The sequence below is a fragment of the Nelumbo lutea genome, chromosome 2 (assembly GCF_056320005.1).
Source record: "Nelumbo lutea isolate HS-2025 chromosome 2, American lotus-T2T, whole genome shotgun sequence".
Lineage (NCBI taxonomy): Eukaryota > Viridiplantae > Streptophyta > Magnoliopsida > Proteales > Nelumbonaceae > Nelumbo > Nelumbo lutea.
The window spans coordinates 53,800,509-53,817,486 of NC_142685.1; the positions used below are offsets into that span (position 1 = coordinate 53,800,509).

Sequence of the window (16,978 nt, forward strand, 5' to 3'; positions counted from 1 at the left end):
GTTTCGCTAGGGGAAGAACTGGAGATTTAAAAGAGAAGATTGAAGGCTGGGTGCAGGGTAGTGAAGGCGATGATGAATCGGAGGACCTTTCTGTTGATGGCACTAGCGTGGGCAGTGTAAACGACGAAGGTAGTTGTGTTGGAGGTGACATGGATGGATGGAATATTGCAAACTTATTTCAGGGTGAAGATGGCAATCGTCTTATCTCATTCCCAAGACTACAGAGTGTGCAAGGATTATCAGAAGGGGCAAACCGGGAGAACCGGAAGCAGAGCAGGAACACGCCATCTAGGGGTGAACAAGGGGTAGAGTGGAAAGATCACCAGGTTGACCAAAGGACAGAAGTACTTCCTAACCAACTCAGGGAGATAAATGTTTACCAACCTATGGAACAAGAGAGGGAGGCCGGGAGCAGTCATTTTCTAGCTTGTCCATCAGTCCCAGGTAACCATGTGATTTCAATTTGTGCTACTAATGTGTCTCCTGTGTCTTTGGTTCCAGATTCCGTTTCTGTTCCATGTCCTGTAGCCCATGAATATGCAGCCGAACTAGCAAGCAGGCTCTCCGAGGAGGGGGAGAGGGGAAGGAAGGAATGTGGGAAGGTGTGGGAAGAAAGGTATGGGAGTGGAAAAGTGTGGGAAATCATTGAAAGAGTGTTTAAGGAAGTGGAAGGGAAGCTAATCTGGAGGAGGGAAGGGGAGGAAGGAAGAGAGGAGGGGTTAGTGGAGAGGAGGTAAAGGAATGACGGTAGAGATGGAGAGGATTACGGGGAGAGAGTAGGGAAGGAGGGAGGTAACATGAAAGGGAGGAAGGATGGAGAGGAAAGAACAGAGGTGGGACCAGAGGAGAGGAAGGAAGGGCAAGTAGACAGAGATGGAGGGGATTCTGTAGGAAGGGTAGGGGTGGAGGACTCGGTGAGAGAAGACACGATAGCAGAATTTGTAGGGAAGTTAGGTTGTAGGCTGGAAGATTTGAATGAGTTGAAAGAAAGTTTACAGAAGAGGAAGAAGCAAATCATAACAAAGAAGAGGAGATTGAGTGAAGTAGAGAGATTGAAGAGAGATGTAGAAGGAGACAAGAAGCTCGGGGTAAAAGGAGATAGAAGGAAAGGGAGAAAGTAGTGGATAGGTGGCAAGGGGTTTTAAAAAAGAAGCGGAATGAAGATTCTTAGTTGAAATGTGAGGGGAATTGGGAGTGCAAAGGAGAGAGCAACAATAAAAGAGGTAATAAGACGGTATGACCCAGACATTGTGCTGTTGCAAGAGTCTAAGAGAATGGAGTTTAATGACAAGTGGGCAAGGAGTGTATGGAAAGCCAGGGGGATTAGCTGGGTGGCGACTCCATCATGGGGTGCTTCCGGGGGGATTGTAACAATGTGGAAGAGGGATGTGGTTGAAGGTCTGGAGGAGTTGATCGGAAAGTACTCGGTTTCCATGAAGTTTAAGCAGTAAGGGGATGATTATATGTGGGTGCTCACAAATGTTTACGAACCGAATGACTACAGAGAGAGAAAGGAGCTGTGGGAGGAACTGACAGATGTTAGAGGGTTGTGGGATGGGCCTTGGTGCATGGGTGGGGATTTCAATGTGATCAGATTCTCGGAGGAGTCCAATAAGGTTAACTAGAGGGTGACAAAAAGCATGAGGAAGTTTAACAATTTTGTGGATGCCTTTGAGCTTAAAGAGATTCCCCTAGCACATAAGGCATTTACATGGTCAAATCTCCAATCTAGACCCATTTGCTCTAAGCTGGATAGATTCTTGTTCTCTTTGGATTGGGAAGAACATTGGGGAACCTTAGATTCTAGAGCTCTCCCAAGGGTGACCTCGGATCACTGGCCCATATGTAAGGAGGAAAGAAGGTGTGGAGGTCCTACCCCCTTTAGATTTGAAAATATGTAGTTACTTCATCCAGGGTTTCCTAACAAAGTGAGGGAGTGGTGGCACGAGTGTAACCCGCTGGTGGAGTGGGAGGGGAAGAGATTCCATAAGAAACTACAATTCTTGAAAGCAAGAATCAAGGAGTGGAATTTGATGGAGTTCGGGAGGATAGAAGAAAGAAAGGGAGACTTGATGTATAATATTGAAAGCCTTGACTCTAAAGAGGAAAGGGGAGAATTTGGAGAGGAAGACAATGATCTTAGGAGAGACTTGAGAAGACAGTTAGAGGACTGCCTGCACAAGGAGGAATTTAGCTGGAGGCAAAAATCTTAGTGTAAATGGTTGCAAGAGGGAGACAGAAACACTAGGTATTTCCACTCTCTAGTAGATGGCAGGAGAAGGAAGAACTTTATTTCCAAATTGGTGGTAGATGGAGTCGAGTTAGTACAACAAGAGGAGATTACCAGGGCCTGTGTGGAGCATCAAATCTATTCTACGAAGGCCTGTGAGTACAAGGGTGTGGGTAGAAGGTTTGGATTGGCCAGATGTAGGGGTGGAGAATAGGAGAAGGTTGGAAAGAAGCTTTAATCTAGAAGAGATCAAGGAGGTTGTGTTTTCTACGGATAGAACAAAAGCTCCAGGGCCGGATGGGTTCACAATGGCTTTTTATTAGGATTGTTGGGATATCTTGAAAGATGATCTCTTGTGGGTGTTTGAGGAGTTTTTCAGGAGAGGAATTGTCAATCTAGGTGTGAACTCTATATTTATAGCCTTAATTCCAAAAAAGAAAGATGCATCCCACCCGAAAGATTTTAGGCCAATTAGCTTGGTTAATAGCTTGTATAAGATCATTGCATAAGTGTTGTCTTTGAGGCTGAAGAAGGTACTGCCAGATATCATTGCACACTATCAAGGAGCTTTTGTGAGTGGAAGACAAATTACATATCAAATTTTAATTGCTAATGAGAGTGTGGAGAACTTTAAGAGGGATAAGAAGAAGGGAGTGGTCTGTAAGCTGGACTTGCAAAAGGCTTATGACTTGGTGGACTGGGATTTCTTGAGGAAAGTTTTAACTAAATTCGGGTTTGGGGCTAGATGGTTTAAGTGGATCATGGGTTGTGTTCAGAATTGTCATTATTCAGTGCTAGTGAATGGGACATTGGTAGATTTCTTTCCAGCCAGTAGGGGTATAAGACAAGGAGACCCCCTTTCTCCTTTCTTGTTCATTCTAATTGCGGAGGTTTTGGGGAAACTGATTCATAGAGCAGATTCTAGAGGGCTCATTAGAGGCTGGAGAGTTGGGAGGATGGAAACCCCCCTCACTCACTTATAGTTTGTTGATGACACGATTCTGTTTTGTGAAGGCGGTAATGTGAGGTTTATCAGGAACTTAAAGTCGGTTATACAACTATTTGAGCAAATGTCCAATTTGAAGGTTAACCTTGGGAAAAGCTGTGTAGTGGGGGTGAATTTGGAGGAGGGAGAGATCAGGGAGAGTGCTGAAGTGTTGGGGTGTGAAGTTTCGGGGTGGCCTTTGAACTACTTAGGGTTGCCATTAGGTGATAATCCCAAGAGAGACAGTTTTTGGAACCCGGTGATGGAAAGGTTTGAAAAAAGACTGGTATCCTAGAAAAAGAACTACCTCTCTCTTGGTGGGAGAACTACACTAATTAAGGCCATGCTTGCTAACTTACCCCTCTTTTTCATGTTGGTGTTTAAAATCCTAGTGAAGATTGCTAACAGTTTAGAGAAGCTAATGAGAGATTTCCTGTGGGAGCCGGGAGAGGAGAAGAGGGATCATAAAGTTAGTTGGGAGATAGTGTGTAGGAGTAAGTCATGTGGTGGTTTGGGGCTTGGGAGTATTAGGAGAAGGAATATGACTCTGTTGGGGAAGTGGTTGTGGAGGTTTCCTATGGAGAAAGAGAAGCTATGGGCTAGAATAGTGGCAAGTATACATGGGTTGGAGCACAATGGATGGGACGCTGGAATCAGAGCTAGGGCCACAAGCAATTCTCCTTGGAAAGCCATTCATGACCTACTACCAGTTTTCTTCCCTAATATCAGGTATGACTTGAATTCCAGTAACTCCATAAAATTTTGGGAACAAACCTGGGTGGGGAGTGCCTCTCTAAAGGATCGGTTTTCGTCTTTGTATGCTCTTTCTGATTTGAAAAGTGAGTCGATCTCGTCTTTCACCACCCCGTCCTCTTCCACTTCTGGGATTGGGTGGAACTTGGGTCTAAGAAGGGATTTGAGGGACTCAAACTTCGACAGTATTTCGAGCCTTATTGCACTTCTTGATAACATTGTCTTAGACCCCACTAGGGCGGATTCTAGAATTTGGACACCTACCCCCAATGGCATTTTCTCTTGTGCTTCGTTCTTCAAAGTCTTAAGTCAGTCCACCAGTCCTATCCTTCCCCCTTTCCCTGTTGGTGAGGTTTGGTGTAGAGCTATACCCCCTAGGGTTGGTAGTTTTTGTTGGGAAGCCTATCTGGAAAGAATCAACACTGGTGATCTACTCCAAAAGAAGAGACCCAATACTTGCTTGTCACCTCAGTGGTGTGTTCTGTGTAAAGTAGATGGGGAGACTGGTTTTCACCTATTGGTGTCTTGCCACTTCGCGAGGTCAACTTGGGATTGGGCTTTCTCCTTATTTGGATGCAACTAGAATCCCCCATCAGACTTGCAAGGCCTTTTCTCCCCTTCCTTTTTCAGGTGGCGGATAAAAAGGGGAAGGACAATGTGGAGAGGACTAAGGGCTGTAGTATGTTGGACACTGTGGGAAGAAAGAAACTCCAGGATATTCTCAGAAACTCAGAGAGGAGTAGTAGATATGAGGGCTATCATACATATTAGGGCGGTACAGTGGCTGAAATCTTTGGAACTATTCACAAATTACACTGTGGATGACATGTTGAGGAAGTGGGGTGAAATTGCAAATTGCACGCAGACCAAGTCAGTAATGAGTGTGGCTTGGACCCCCCCACCTAGTGGATTCTTGAAATTAAACTTTGATGGGTGTAGTAGGGGAAACCCGGGACAATCGGGGATCGGGGGTGTTTTTAGGGATGAAAGTGGGGTCATCTCTGCTATGTTCTCAGGCCCAATTGGAGTGGGTGACTCCCTTAGAGCTGAGATCTTTGCAGTTATGGAAGGAGTCCGGAAAGCTAAGGAATTGAACATCAAGAAACTCATAATTGAAGGGGATTCAGAGGTGGTGATAGGGTGGCTGACTAAATATCAAAATGATTTATGGAAGTACAATAATGAGAGGAGGAACTTCAAGTGGCTGGTGCGGGAGATGGAAGTGAATACATGTTGGATTAAAAGATTGGCTAATTCCCTAGCTGATGGTTTAGCTAAACAAGGGGCAGAAAGGGATTCATTGTTTTGGGCTAAGCTGTAACATTAGTGTCTTTTTCTTTTTTCCTTTCTTGAAGCGTTTTGTGATTCTTGGAAGATAAGTGTGTTTGTCTTCCACTTGTAAATTTTCTACTGATGAATTAATGAAAGTGTTATTGATCAAAAAAAAAAAAGTGTATATATATGGATTTATCAAAAAAAATTTGTGTGTATATATGGATTACTTTCTTTTTGATTCTGTAGTAATTGGTCACTTGTAAGCTGACAGGTACTATGACAACCCAAAGAATTTGGAAGAATTGGGGGGTATAGATATTGGAAAATATGTGGCAAGTTCTATTGTAGTTTTCAATCTTGATACAAGGCAAGTCAAATGGACCGCAGAACTAGATCTAAGTACAGATACTGGAAATTTCCGTGCGTACATATATTCCTCACCAACTGTGGTTGATTTGGATGGAGACGGGAATTTGGACATTCTTGTTGGAACTTCCTATGGCTTATTTTATGTTCTGGATCATCATGGTAATTTTTAATGTTATATGGATGTTATTATTGCTTGTAGTGTCATTGTGCACTTAAATATGATCATGTCAAATCAAATTTTCATTCCTACTGCAGATTTTGCAGATTCATGTTGATTGTTATACTTTATGAAATAGGTTGTTCCATTAGAGTTGTTTATGTAACCTACTCTTGTCTAGAAGTTCTTGGTGATTGTTTATCTGATTCCCAGTTTTAACCATTTGATTGTTGGCATGCTAGACAAATTTTCAGTTTATAAAAGCCTTGATCCTTGCATTTACTTGGGCTTGGTATAATGGATCTTTCATACACAATACTTATTTGACTTGGCTTGGGACTTTCTAATTTATGGTACATGATTCTGGTTGAAATCCATTGGCTTGCTAGAGAATCCATCTTTTCTCTCAGTTTTCCCTTTAGAGTATGTTTGGTTGCCGCAACCGGGATGAGAAAATAGGAATATTCACATAAGATTCCTATTTTCTCTCATTTGTTTTGGTTGAAACGATGGGATGGGTTGAGAACTCACATCCCAAAAGTAGAGACATGGGGTCTCACCAGATAGGTGCGACCCCGCTGAGAAACGAAAACAATGAGAAGTCGGTGGGAAAAAATGTTGAAGGTGACATCTCCATTCACCTCCAACCACTGTCAAAGGTGTCATCCCCATTCGCATGTCCCTACGATCAAATTCCAACCAATGTTTTCTTCACCTCTAACAATTCTAAGACCTCATTCACCATCTCCATCTTCATCTCCATTTCACATTTTTGAGCCATTTTGTATTTTTTTTTTCTCTGAGAACTCAATATCTTTTATCTTCCAAGTCGAGATTCAGACCCTATCGATAGGTTGTTTCATCTCCAGTGAAGTTAAGACATGGAATCTCCTCCTTTTCTTTCATTGAACCTTTTCTTTTTGTATTTTTTTTTCTCAAAAACCTCGTTGTTTTCTTCCTAGAAGCTTCAGAACCCCAACTGCCAAAGAGTCCAATCACTGTTTTTCATCTCCAACGAAGGTAAGACCTATCCATGCTCCGTTTCTCTCCGGTAAATTTTTTTTTGTATTTTTTCTCTAAAGTTTCGTTGCTTTTCTTCCCATCCCTGATTTCTTAGCCTTTCAACAACCAAATATTGGTAGATATGCTTAAACCTCTGTTCTCATTGTTGCAGATCTAACAAGTTTGTAATTTTTTTCATGATATATTGGTTAGATTTCTTAGGCATTCCTGATTTCTTGGCCATCACCATTGTTGCAGATATACTAAAACCTCTATTGCAGATTTGTTATCATTGAACCTCTGCTATTAAGTAGAACAATTTATTGTTGCAGATCTAAACCTTGCTAAACTTCTGTCATCATCATTGATAATGGTTGAAGGGGAATATAGAAGACAACCATGGGTGTTCATGTTCCACCGTTGTTAATGGTTGAAGGGGAATGAAACCAAGCATCTTGCAAAATTTTCTCAACAATCAAACACTGGAAAACAAATCTTTCGGAATAATTGGTCTCAGCAACCAAACATAAGATGCCAAACTGAGAAAATAAAATTTCCTTTCTCATCCCATCCCTTCTCATCCCAGTATTTCTCCGCAACCAAACGGACCCCTATATTCTGCACCTTTCTGAGAACAACATTCAGGGTGATAGGAATTTCTTAAATGATGTAAACCGTTGATTTTCTAGTTCTTTGTTGTTTAATTGCATTAACATTTTGTAGTTGCTATGAATTGGCTGCATACTGCATTACAACCTTAGGGCAAATGTTATTTGGCTTCTGTAAAGTGTTTAAAGATAGGAGAAAACCGACTCCAGATGAAATGGTGAAATATAAAGCTCAATGAACCCCTATAATCTTAGGTTAAAATTTTCCATTTTTGAATGATTCTCTAGGCTTACCCCTACTCTGCTACATAACTTTGTTATACATGAAGCAAGTTTCATCATAAGCTATTCTCTCTCTCTCATATTATTTAATGTGCTATAGATATTAAAAATGTCCAGTCATTCTGTGCATTTCTTTTTATCTCAAGTTTCAACTATATAGGCTTATATTTGACCTACCTTAATATACTGACTAAGAAATGTCAATTGGAACTACTTAGGGTGGATTGTTCATCTGTGACAAATATAACCTTTATTGTTGGTTAATAAATTGAAAATATTTTCTTTTTGACAAAAATTTTTTACAATTCATTCAAGTTTAATGTGGCTTAGAGTTTCAGTTAAAAAAATAGGCATTATCTAAAGTTTCTAGTTGTACCCTTAACTGTTGTAACATGTCCTAGATACTGTCATAAATCGCTGAATTTTTGTATTATTAGTGTGTGCCAAGTATGGTTCAAACTTCAAAGGAGTCGAAGAGAAATGGAGAAAATGTAAGGATGTTTGGAAATAGGTAATAATCTAAAAGAGGCTGTTGACCCTGTAGGAAGAACTTGATTTGAAAATTTCCATGGTTAACATACATGAATGACATGGAAGGGAGTGCATATAGGTTTTCATCTTGTCACAGGAGAGGGGGAGTGTAATGGGAGAAAATGTAGGAGAGAAATATTAACTACAATAGAAGTCCATGTAACATTTTACTAAGTGACATTTAACTTTTTTCTTGTTAATTTAAACATTTAATACATGGAACATGATAGTTTCTGAAATTCCACTTTAATGTGAGCTAAGGTCTATATACCCATGCACAAATAGAAGAATGATACACACTGGCTATAGGGGTGATCGTGGGCCAGGCTGGGCTTTAGCACCTATGATAAGGGTTATAGCCCAGGCTCGGGCCCAGACTTTGGTTCTAAAATATAAGCCTGGGCCCAGGTCTGCTTGGGCTGGGTTTGGGTCTATGGCATTAAATATTGAAAGCTTAATTATTTATGAAGTTTTAAATTATATGTTGTGTAATACTTGAGAAAAAAAATAGTGTGGGCCCAAGTTGGACCAGACTTGGCCTGGCATTGGGCCTATGACATCATAGTTGTCAAGGCGACGCCTAGGCGACAAGGTGCCCCTTGAGGCTTGCCTCGCCTTATTGCCAAGCAGTTTTGTACTTTCTATTATAAAATACTTTTTTATTCTTTATTTTTTGACATTATAATTAGAAAATAGACATTATTAAACTAAAAATATTCATTTTGTGTGTTTATATACTAATTTCTTTTTATTATTTTCTTATTTGTTAGGGTTTAATCAACACAAACACTGCTAAATGCTGTATTGAACCCTCAAAGACCTTCAAAATCTGAACCAATAAGTAGTAGTAGTAGTAGCTACTAATTTTCTTTTCCTTCTTCTTTTTCTTCTCATGAATATGTTGCTTTTCTATACTTCAACATGAACTCTATACTTTTCTGGTGGAACTTATGAATAATTATTAAGGAAATATGGTTATGGTACCTAGGGAATTACCCTAGGATCTATGTTTTATACATAAAAATCCATCGCCTAGGTGACAAGGCGCCCCCCCCCCCTGTCGCCTAGCCTTGCCTTGGCGCCTTGAAAACTATGTATGACAAAAGAAAAGGGAATGGGCTTCAACACGTGGTTGTCTATCCTTATATAGATGAAGGCAAGGCCTTCATTCTAACTCCTAGGCAAAAGTGTGTCCAGATTGAGGATATGAAAGTGCAATATTTGCTATTCCCCTCCTGTTTGTTACCTTATAATTTAGAATGCTCATTGCTTTTTGTATCTTTAGCTATTTCAAACAGGAGCAATGTGCAGTGGCTGTGTATTTGTCAAGATTTGATTGTCTTATGCAAACTAGCTTGAGCCTAATACCTATAAAATCAACCCAGGCAAGGTGAGACAAAAGTTTCCTCTTGAGATGGCTGAAATTCAGGGAGCTGTAGTTGCAGCAGATATCAATGATGACGGCAAAATTGAGCTGGTTACAACTGATACACACGGAAATGTTGCTGCTTGGACTGCACAAGGTGAAGAAATTTGGGAGACACATTTAAAAAGTCTTGTGCCACAGGTAAATTCTGTATAGGCAACTTCTTTTATTATTTAAACTTTAGGGCACCTATCTCAAATTTGGGGGTATGGGGCTACACAACAGGGGGTACCCTGTCCCCTACTCCCATAACCCCCAACCCTGGTGACAGTGGGATTTGATCCCAAGTCTCAGCTATAACCAGCCAGAGAACTTACGAATTGAGACACCATGTGGGTTGACATATAATACTGTGTGCGACATATTGTCTTGTTATCTTATTGTTTTTCCCATTCATGTAAGATCTTGATCTCTAGACTCTTCTTCTTTTTTTTTTTTTTTTTTTTTTGATAAATGACCTCTAGATTTTTTTTTCTTATAGATTAATGATCATAAAGATGAGGATGTCAATAATCTATTGTTTTTTGTAAAAATCTCAAATATCAGGTAAACTAAACTTTTTCAGCGATTCGTTCTATGAAGGTTTTAATATAAATTTGTAGGATTTCACAGTTGATTTCATATGAAAGTTCTCTGTGAAGGATATTCTAGTCCTTCTGCTAGTGTTGCTAATTTCAACTAAGTGGACTTGGAGGTTAGAATCATATTATTGTTGTGGTTTTTAAATGCGCAATTGCATTTGGATTTGACCTAGATTCCCTGTTATTAATGCCATTCATGCTTTCTACCTAACCTAGGTGATTTCATGGAATTGGAGAATTTAGGAACTGTTGCTGGTATCTTTGTTCACTAATATTATGTTACTGTGCAAGTAGAATTTAGGAACTGTTACTTTCTGAGACGGTAATAAGTTGTTGAGTTGGTCAGGCACCAATATAACAGGTCACCTTTAATTTAAATACAACTCTATCTTCATTTTATGGGAAGTAGATGAATTCACAAGAGAACAAAGTTACATTTCAAGGTAGTATGTGTTATGTTAATTTTGCTTGACTGCCGTCTTGGTTTTTTGTTTTATCTTTTCTACTTTTCCTTTCTTTTGGGACATGCATTGCTTTGATGATCAATTGATAAATTATTTATCAACACGTCAATCAGGGTCCAACAATTGGTGACGTTGATGGAGATGGTCACACTGATGTTGTGGTTCCAACACTATCAGGGAACATATATGTTCTCAGTGGTAAGGATGGGTCACAAGTCCGTCCATATCCGTACCGCACTCACGGGAGAGTGATGAATCAAGTTCTTTTGGTTGATCTAACTAAACGGGGAGAGAAACAGAAGGGACTCACTCTTGTTACAACATCATTTGATGGTTACTTGTACCTTATTGATGGGCCCACGTCTTGTGCTGATGTTGTTGATATTGGCGAGACTTCGTAAGATGTGCTTAATCCTTTCATGCTATAACATAATAAAAAGAAGTGGAAATAGAAAAGTGAAAGAGAACTCTAAAATTGTCTTTTGCTTTTTCTGTTATTTTCAAAATGTATCTTATTTTAAATCTTTATGCAACAGATATAGCATGGTCTTGGCAGACAATGTTGATGGTGGAGATGATCTTGATCTCATTGTTACAACCATGAATGGAAACGTCTTCTGCTTCTCAACTCCTGCACCTCATCATCCCCTCAAGGCAGGATAAAATTTTCAATTCAACTTGTTATTATTACTGGATTTTCCCCTTGAGTTTTGTTTTGAATCTTTCTATTTATTTTCTTCAGGCGTGGAGATCACCTAATCAGGGAATGAACAATATTGCAAACCAGTACAGCCGTGAAGGAGTCTATGCTTCGCATACATCTAGAGCTTTCCGTGATGAAGAAGGCAAGAACTTCTGGGTAGAGATTGAGATTATAGACAGATACAGGTTTCCATCAGGGTCTCAAGCGCCTTATAATGTCACTGTAAGCACTTCCTGAAGCAATACCACTACAAAATATGTTTTAAAGTTACTCATCACGAAAATATAATTTAATTGTTATTATCTGCTTTTATTTAAAAAATAATGCAGACAACCTTATTGGTCCCTGGAAACTACCAAGGAGAGAGGCGGATAACAATCAACCAGGTTTTTTCTCAACCTGGAAAATATCGAATAAAGCTTCCTACAGTGAACGTAAGGACAACTGGCACAGTTTTGGTGGAGATGGTTGATAAGAATGGACTCTACTTCTCAGATGAATTTTCCCTCACCTTCCATATGCATTTCTACAAATTGCTGAAGTGGCTTCTGGTTCTTCCAATGCTTGGGATGTTTGGTGTGCTTGTTATACTCCGTCCTCAGGAATCGATGCCATTGCCATCTTTCTCACGGAACACTGACCTATGATATGCTAGAGTGGAAGCTGAACCACAAATTGATTCCAGAAGCTAAGAAATGTTCTTTGACCAAGTGCCATTACAGCTGAGGGTTTGTGCTACTTGCTGGGCCTTGATGCAAGTTCACTAACAACCTAGTGAATGGTTCCTAAGTTAACCAACGTCGCAGATGGTATGGTGTTGCCTGCTACTGGGGCAATTCACAAAATGGGAGGTTAGTAAACTTGGTTCTTGGTTGAGACCAAAATAGTTCTCAGATCTCATTGTCCTGATCATCCTTTCTACACCCAATCCCATAGGAATATCAATGAAACAAGTAGATATTTTGTTTTTAGCTACTTGTCTTTGTTCCTTGAAGGGTCATTGACAACTTTTTCAGTAAGAGCATTTTAGTTGGGGATTTTTTTTACCGCTTGGGTAAGGCCCTGTTTGGCATCAATTCTGAAAACTTTGATTCTCATAATACTTTCAGAGAAGAATGGATTATGAGAATTCTCATCTTCGGAATTTGCAGAAGTGTTTGGCACACTCATCTAATTCTTGTTTCTTGGAATCAAAATTCTTAAACATAAGTGAACTTCAAACTACTCTACTATGTTTAAATCAATCTATTTTTGAGTTCTATCCAAATCCATATGGGAATAGAAATTGGATCTAACATAAGCAATCCAACCCTCCCCCTTCTACATCCATACATGAGAATCACAAACACTAGACTTTTCAAAAAATAAAGAATAAATCAAGGGAATAAATGTCTAACAAGGAGTTCAGATCTGCTCACAGAGCGCACCTCACACCGACTTCTCAGCACGTTCCAGCCATGCATTGAGAACATCCCCCAATGAATAAAAATTTACAATTTCGAAGATGATCCAGATGCACAGCTGAAATGAGTTTCCTGTGCTTGCTTACAAAGAGGGCATGTAGTATCCACTCGAAAACTAACTGAGACCCGGTATGTGGTTTTAAACCACCATCCCTAAAAGTGGTAACCAAATTGGTCAAATCCTTTCTCGTATCATGTCTCCTCGGCATCATAGATTTTCCCCTCCGTTAGTGTTTTTTTTAGATTTTTTTTCCGGATTATTAATCTTCTATTGAGGCAATGGATATTGGTACCCATGAGCCATGATCTCTACATGAGCCACATGTAAATTATGGGGCACCGACAGTTCTTGGACACCGTGACTTAAGATTAAAGATCCTGTCTACTGTCTAGAAGAACCATGGTCATATAATGGGTATAAGGTTAAGATTAAAAAACTGGGTATTTCCACCGGGGAGTTTTGTGAATTCAGACTTTCTTTTATTGATTCATGCGAGCCTCTATTGAAAGTCGAAACATGGCATTTTGTTTTTACCTACACTTTGGGGCCTTTGGGATAGCCTCACTTTAGGACCCAAACTTTCGAATACGCCACTTTAGTACTTTAACTCTTAGAATTTAGAAAGATACATCCATTAAACAAACATTGCAGTGAGGGGTAAAATTAAAAAAGTGCCCATATTCTGACTTTTTTTTTCACTATTCAGCTTTCGTTTACCTTTGGACTCTGGATGGTAGATGTAAACCAACAGCAGAAAAGTAAGTGTCCAAAAGTGATACTACCTCCAATGATCAGTCCGGGGTGAACTTACTTTGTCACCACTGGTTTGAGTCCAAAGTCCAAAAGTAGAAGATGAATAGTGAAAAAAGAGAAACAGAAGGCATTTTTATAATTTTACCCCTCACTGCAAGGTTAGTTTAACGGAGTTGGACTTCAATGCATATTTACCTCACACTGCAATGTTAGTTTAACGGAATTGAACTTCAATGCAGATTTCTGGAAATTCAAATACTAAAGTGGCAAATTTGAAAGTCCACACCATAAGTGAGACTACCCCCAAAGTACAGTATACCTATATGTAATTTAAGTCTTATCATAAGAGATCAGGTGGTGTGCGGTTTGCCCCAAAAATGAGATATATGAAACATAATTTGTCATAGGCGCAGAAAACGTTTTTTGTGAAGGTGCATAGAAACATAGTTGAAGCATAGCAAAAAGAAGAGGTCAAATTGCAAAAACAAGGCACGCGCACACTTTGCGTTTGGTTCCTTGAGGCATGGTTCTTAGTTAATTGATGCTGGGATGCTTTGTATAGATATTTGCCAGTTTTGAAATTTTGCTACATGGGAACCTAATCATGGTGCACAGGATGACAACTGTCAACAAAACTTTGTATAGATATCTGACTTGCCTTTTCTTTGCTGGAAAAATATTTTTATTTGGTAAGCAGTTTCAAACTAAATTTACAACTTAAGATGAATAAATTTGGACATCCCCTTGCTGCTGCTTTTAATGGATCTTTAATGGATTTAGGGGTACTGACCAGGGTTCAAATCTTGGAAACAACCTTTCTGTGTATCGGTCGGCGTAAGGCTTTGTACATTTGTCCTTACCCATACCCTGCATTGGCGGGAGCCTGGTGCACTGGGCTGTGATTTTTACAGTGTGTGGAGAAATGAAAGGAAACTATAGAGGAAGACATCAAGTTTCAATAGATTCTTGCATCAATGGAGGTTACATAATTTTGGGGTGACAAGGATTTTGGTCAACTTAAGCTCCTTAAAAGTAATTTTTTTAGTTTGTTGAGGCCATATCGATGGGATTAATCATCTTAAATGGTCAAATTAGTTTAAAAGATTTATTAGAGAGGTTTTATGATTTTGAAAATTTGATGTTGCAATCATGTTACTCTTCTTTCTTTCAGCCTATTTTTCAGGGGTCAAAGCTTGTTTATTTACTTGACTTTAGTATCATTGGATAGCTTATTTAGTTCTATCCAACGAATCTAGATCTTGTAAATATTACATGTTTTGAGAGAGTTATGGCCATTGTACTAATAGGGTGTTAGACTTCTGACAAATATTGAAGTCTTTTCTAAATTCTTGGTCTATTTTAGAATTGCTTTTGGTTTCTTTACTTGTATGATTAGTACTTTAGTAGTGAGTGTTTAGGATGCAATTCCTTGAAGTGTCCCTATAGGCTATAGGTTAGTCATAGATATGCTTTAGTTTTAAAGCAACTATAAATTGTATATGGTCAACTTTTCAGTCTAAATTGGAGTCTATAAAGGGTGACCTGAGCCTTGATGTTGGGTCTATAAATAGTCATTGTAATTGAATTTTTGAAATAGAATTAATGGGAAATCTGAAGTTTGTACAGTGACAAGGATTGGTATTCTTGGAGTTCTCTATTTTCTGCTATGTTTTTTTTTTATGAACTATTTTCTGCTATCTTTCATATCTGAAACCCTTCCATTTCTCCTTTATTTCCCCCATGTCAGATTTGGTTTTCTTTATGCACCACATATACCCAATTAGGACTTCTCCCCTTCCCATTTTACATCAGATAGATGAGAAGATAAGTAGTAAGCTTATAAGGTTTTCTTGACAATTCATTTTTTATATTGCAACATAATTCTATGGAGGAAGCCTTTTAGTTTGATTATTTACCTCCTAATTTTGGTTTAGCCGTTTTTCAATGATTAAAGGGTTTTCAATATTTTTTATGGTATAATTTTTGGAAATTATTTTGCTGTTGTGGAATAACTGAAAATAGGCTTCTTATGTTCATATTTCATATCTAGCCAACAAATTTTCCCCCTTTATTGTTTTAACAGTTTTCCATTTCAATGAACTGTGGCATTCCATGGTTGGTTCTATTATGCAGAAGAACTAGGATTTATTAAGTGGAAAGCAGAAGTATGAAGAATTGACCAAAAGGGGTGTCAAACTTCCTTTTTGTATAGTAGTAATAATAATATTTTCTATCAACTGAACAATTCCAAACAATTTTGCATTGAAAATCTACCTACTCCTTTGGTCTTTGGCATTACTTATTTCAGAGAGCTAAAATCACATTAAAAATGAAATCAAATTATTTCTGTGCCCCAATTTCGCCACGTCACACTCTGCTAACAACTATAGGGAGTATACGGACAAGGATTCAATAATGAAAGATCACCATAATTTAGCTTGGCCATGCAACTTGGAGGTTCTTTCTCCCTAGAGGTTTCTTCCAATACATTCTGCTAATTGCCACTTAACTCAAAATTTCACTGACCCAGCAAAGAAACACGGTTCTCATACCTCAAAATTATTTGCAGATAAAGGCACATTCTAGTAGCATCATCTTACACCTCACCAGAAGAAATCAGTACCCCTTAACCTTCAAATACCCCAATAAACGGAAGATGGTGGTATATATACCATAATGACCATCTGTTCACCATTGAAATAAAGAGTATAAATCTGCTCCATGCCAAAAAGTGATAAATGATACCAAATCGTGCTTATTGATATCACATCCATACTCAGTTTGCTTCCATTACAAATTATATATACATCCGAATAAGCAAAAAAATTGGTCTAAGATTGATCCTACCTCAAAAGTATTCCATCTGAAAACTAGGCACCATTGAGACACGCCTTTACTGGCAAATTAAAGAACAAGATACAGGTGGTCTTCCCAAATTCAAATTCATGTAAACATTTTAATCTTATAAATGAAGCCCCTTTTTTTGTACTGAGCTAGTCCATAAACTAGAAAATTTAACAGGTTGTGATGGAGAAGATTCATCACCCCAAATTTAATGATAGACTTATCTGGTCAAATTGTAAGGAGTTGTTACTCACTTTTAGTCCTACACTCCTCTATCAGATATTCCATAAACAATATTTTTTTCCTCATACAGAAGAGAGCATCTATTTTATCAAAGAAGTGCCATACATCAAGATTACACAGGAAATAACAAAACACTTCATGGAAACATCAACGCATACGGCACATTCAAAGACGAGTTCTCAAAGCAATTCTACTATCATTTCTATGACTTCTAAATTTTGCTTCAAAGTTTATATGACCACACTAATCTATAACCACAACAATTGCAAACAGAATCCTTAACACAGAAAGGAAGAAACAATAACAAA

General features: G+C 38.8%; 1 protein-coding gene across 1 annotated transcript in view; it reads left to right on the top strand.

Annotated features, from left to right (window-relative positions):
• Nucleotides 1-12,590, top strand: part of DEX1 (defective in exine formation protein (DEX1)) — a 31,598-nt gene extending 19,008 nt beyond the window's left edge. The window contains exons 8-13 of the mRNA XM_088971208.1: nt 5,515-5,771; nt 9,578-9,759; nt 10,777-11,060; nt 11,200-11,317; nt 11,406-11,588; nt 11,696-12,590. Coding sequence (XP_088827334.1) covers nt 5,515-5,771; nt 9,578-9,759; nt 10,777-11,060; nt 11,200-11,317; nt 11,406-11,588; nt 11,696-12,013 — 1,342 coding nt within the window. The 3' untranslated portion in view covers nt 12,014-12,590. The remainder of the gene's footprint in view (nt 1-5,514; nt 5,772-9,577; nt 9,760-10,776; nt 11,061-11,199; nt 11,318-11,405; nt 11,589-11,695) is intronic.
• The last annotated feature ends 4,388 nt before the right edge of the window (nt 12,591-16,978 follow it).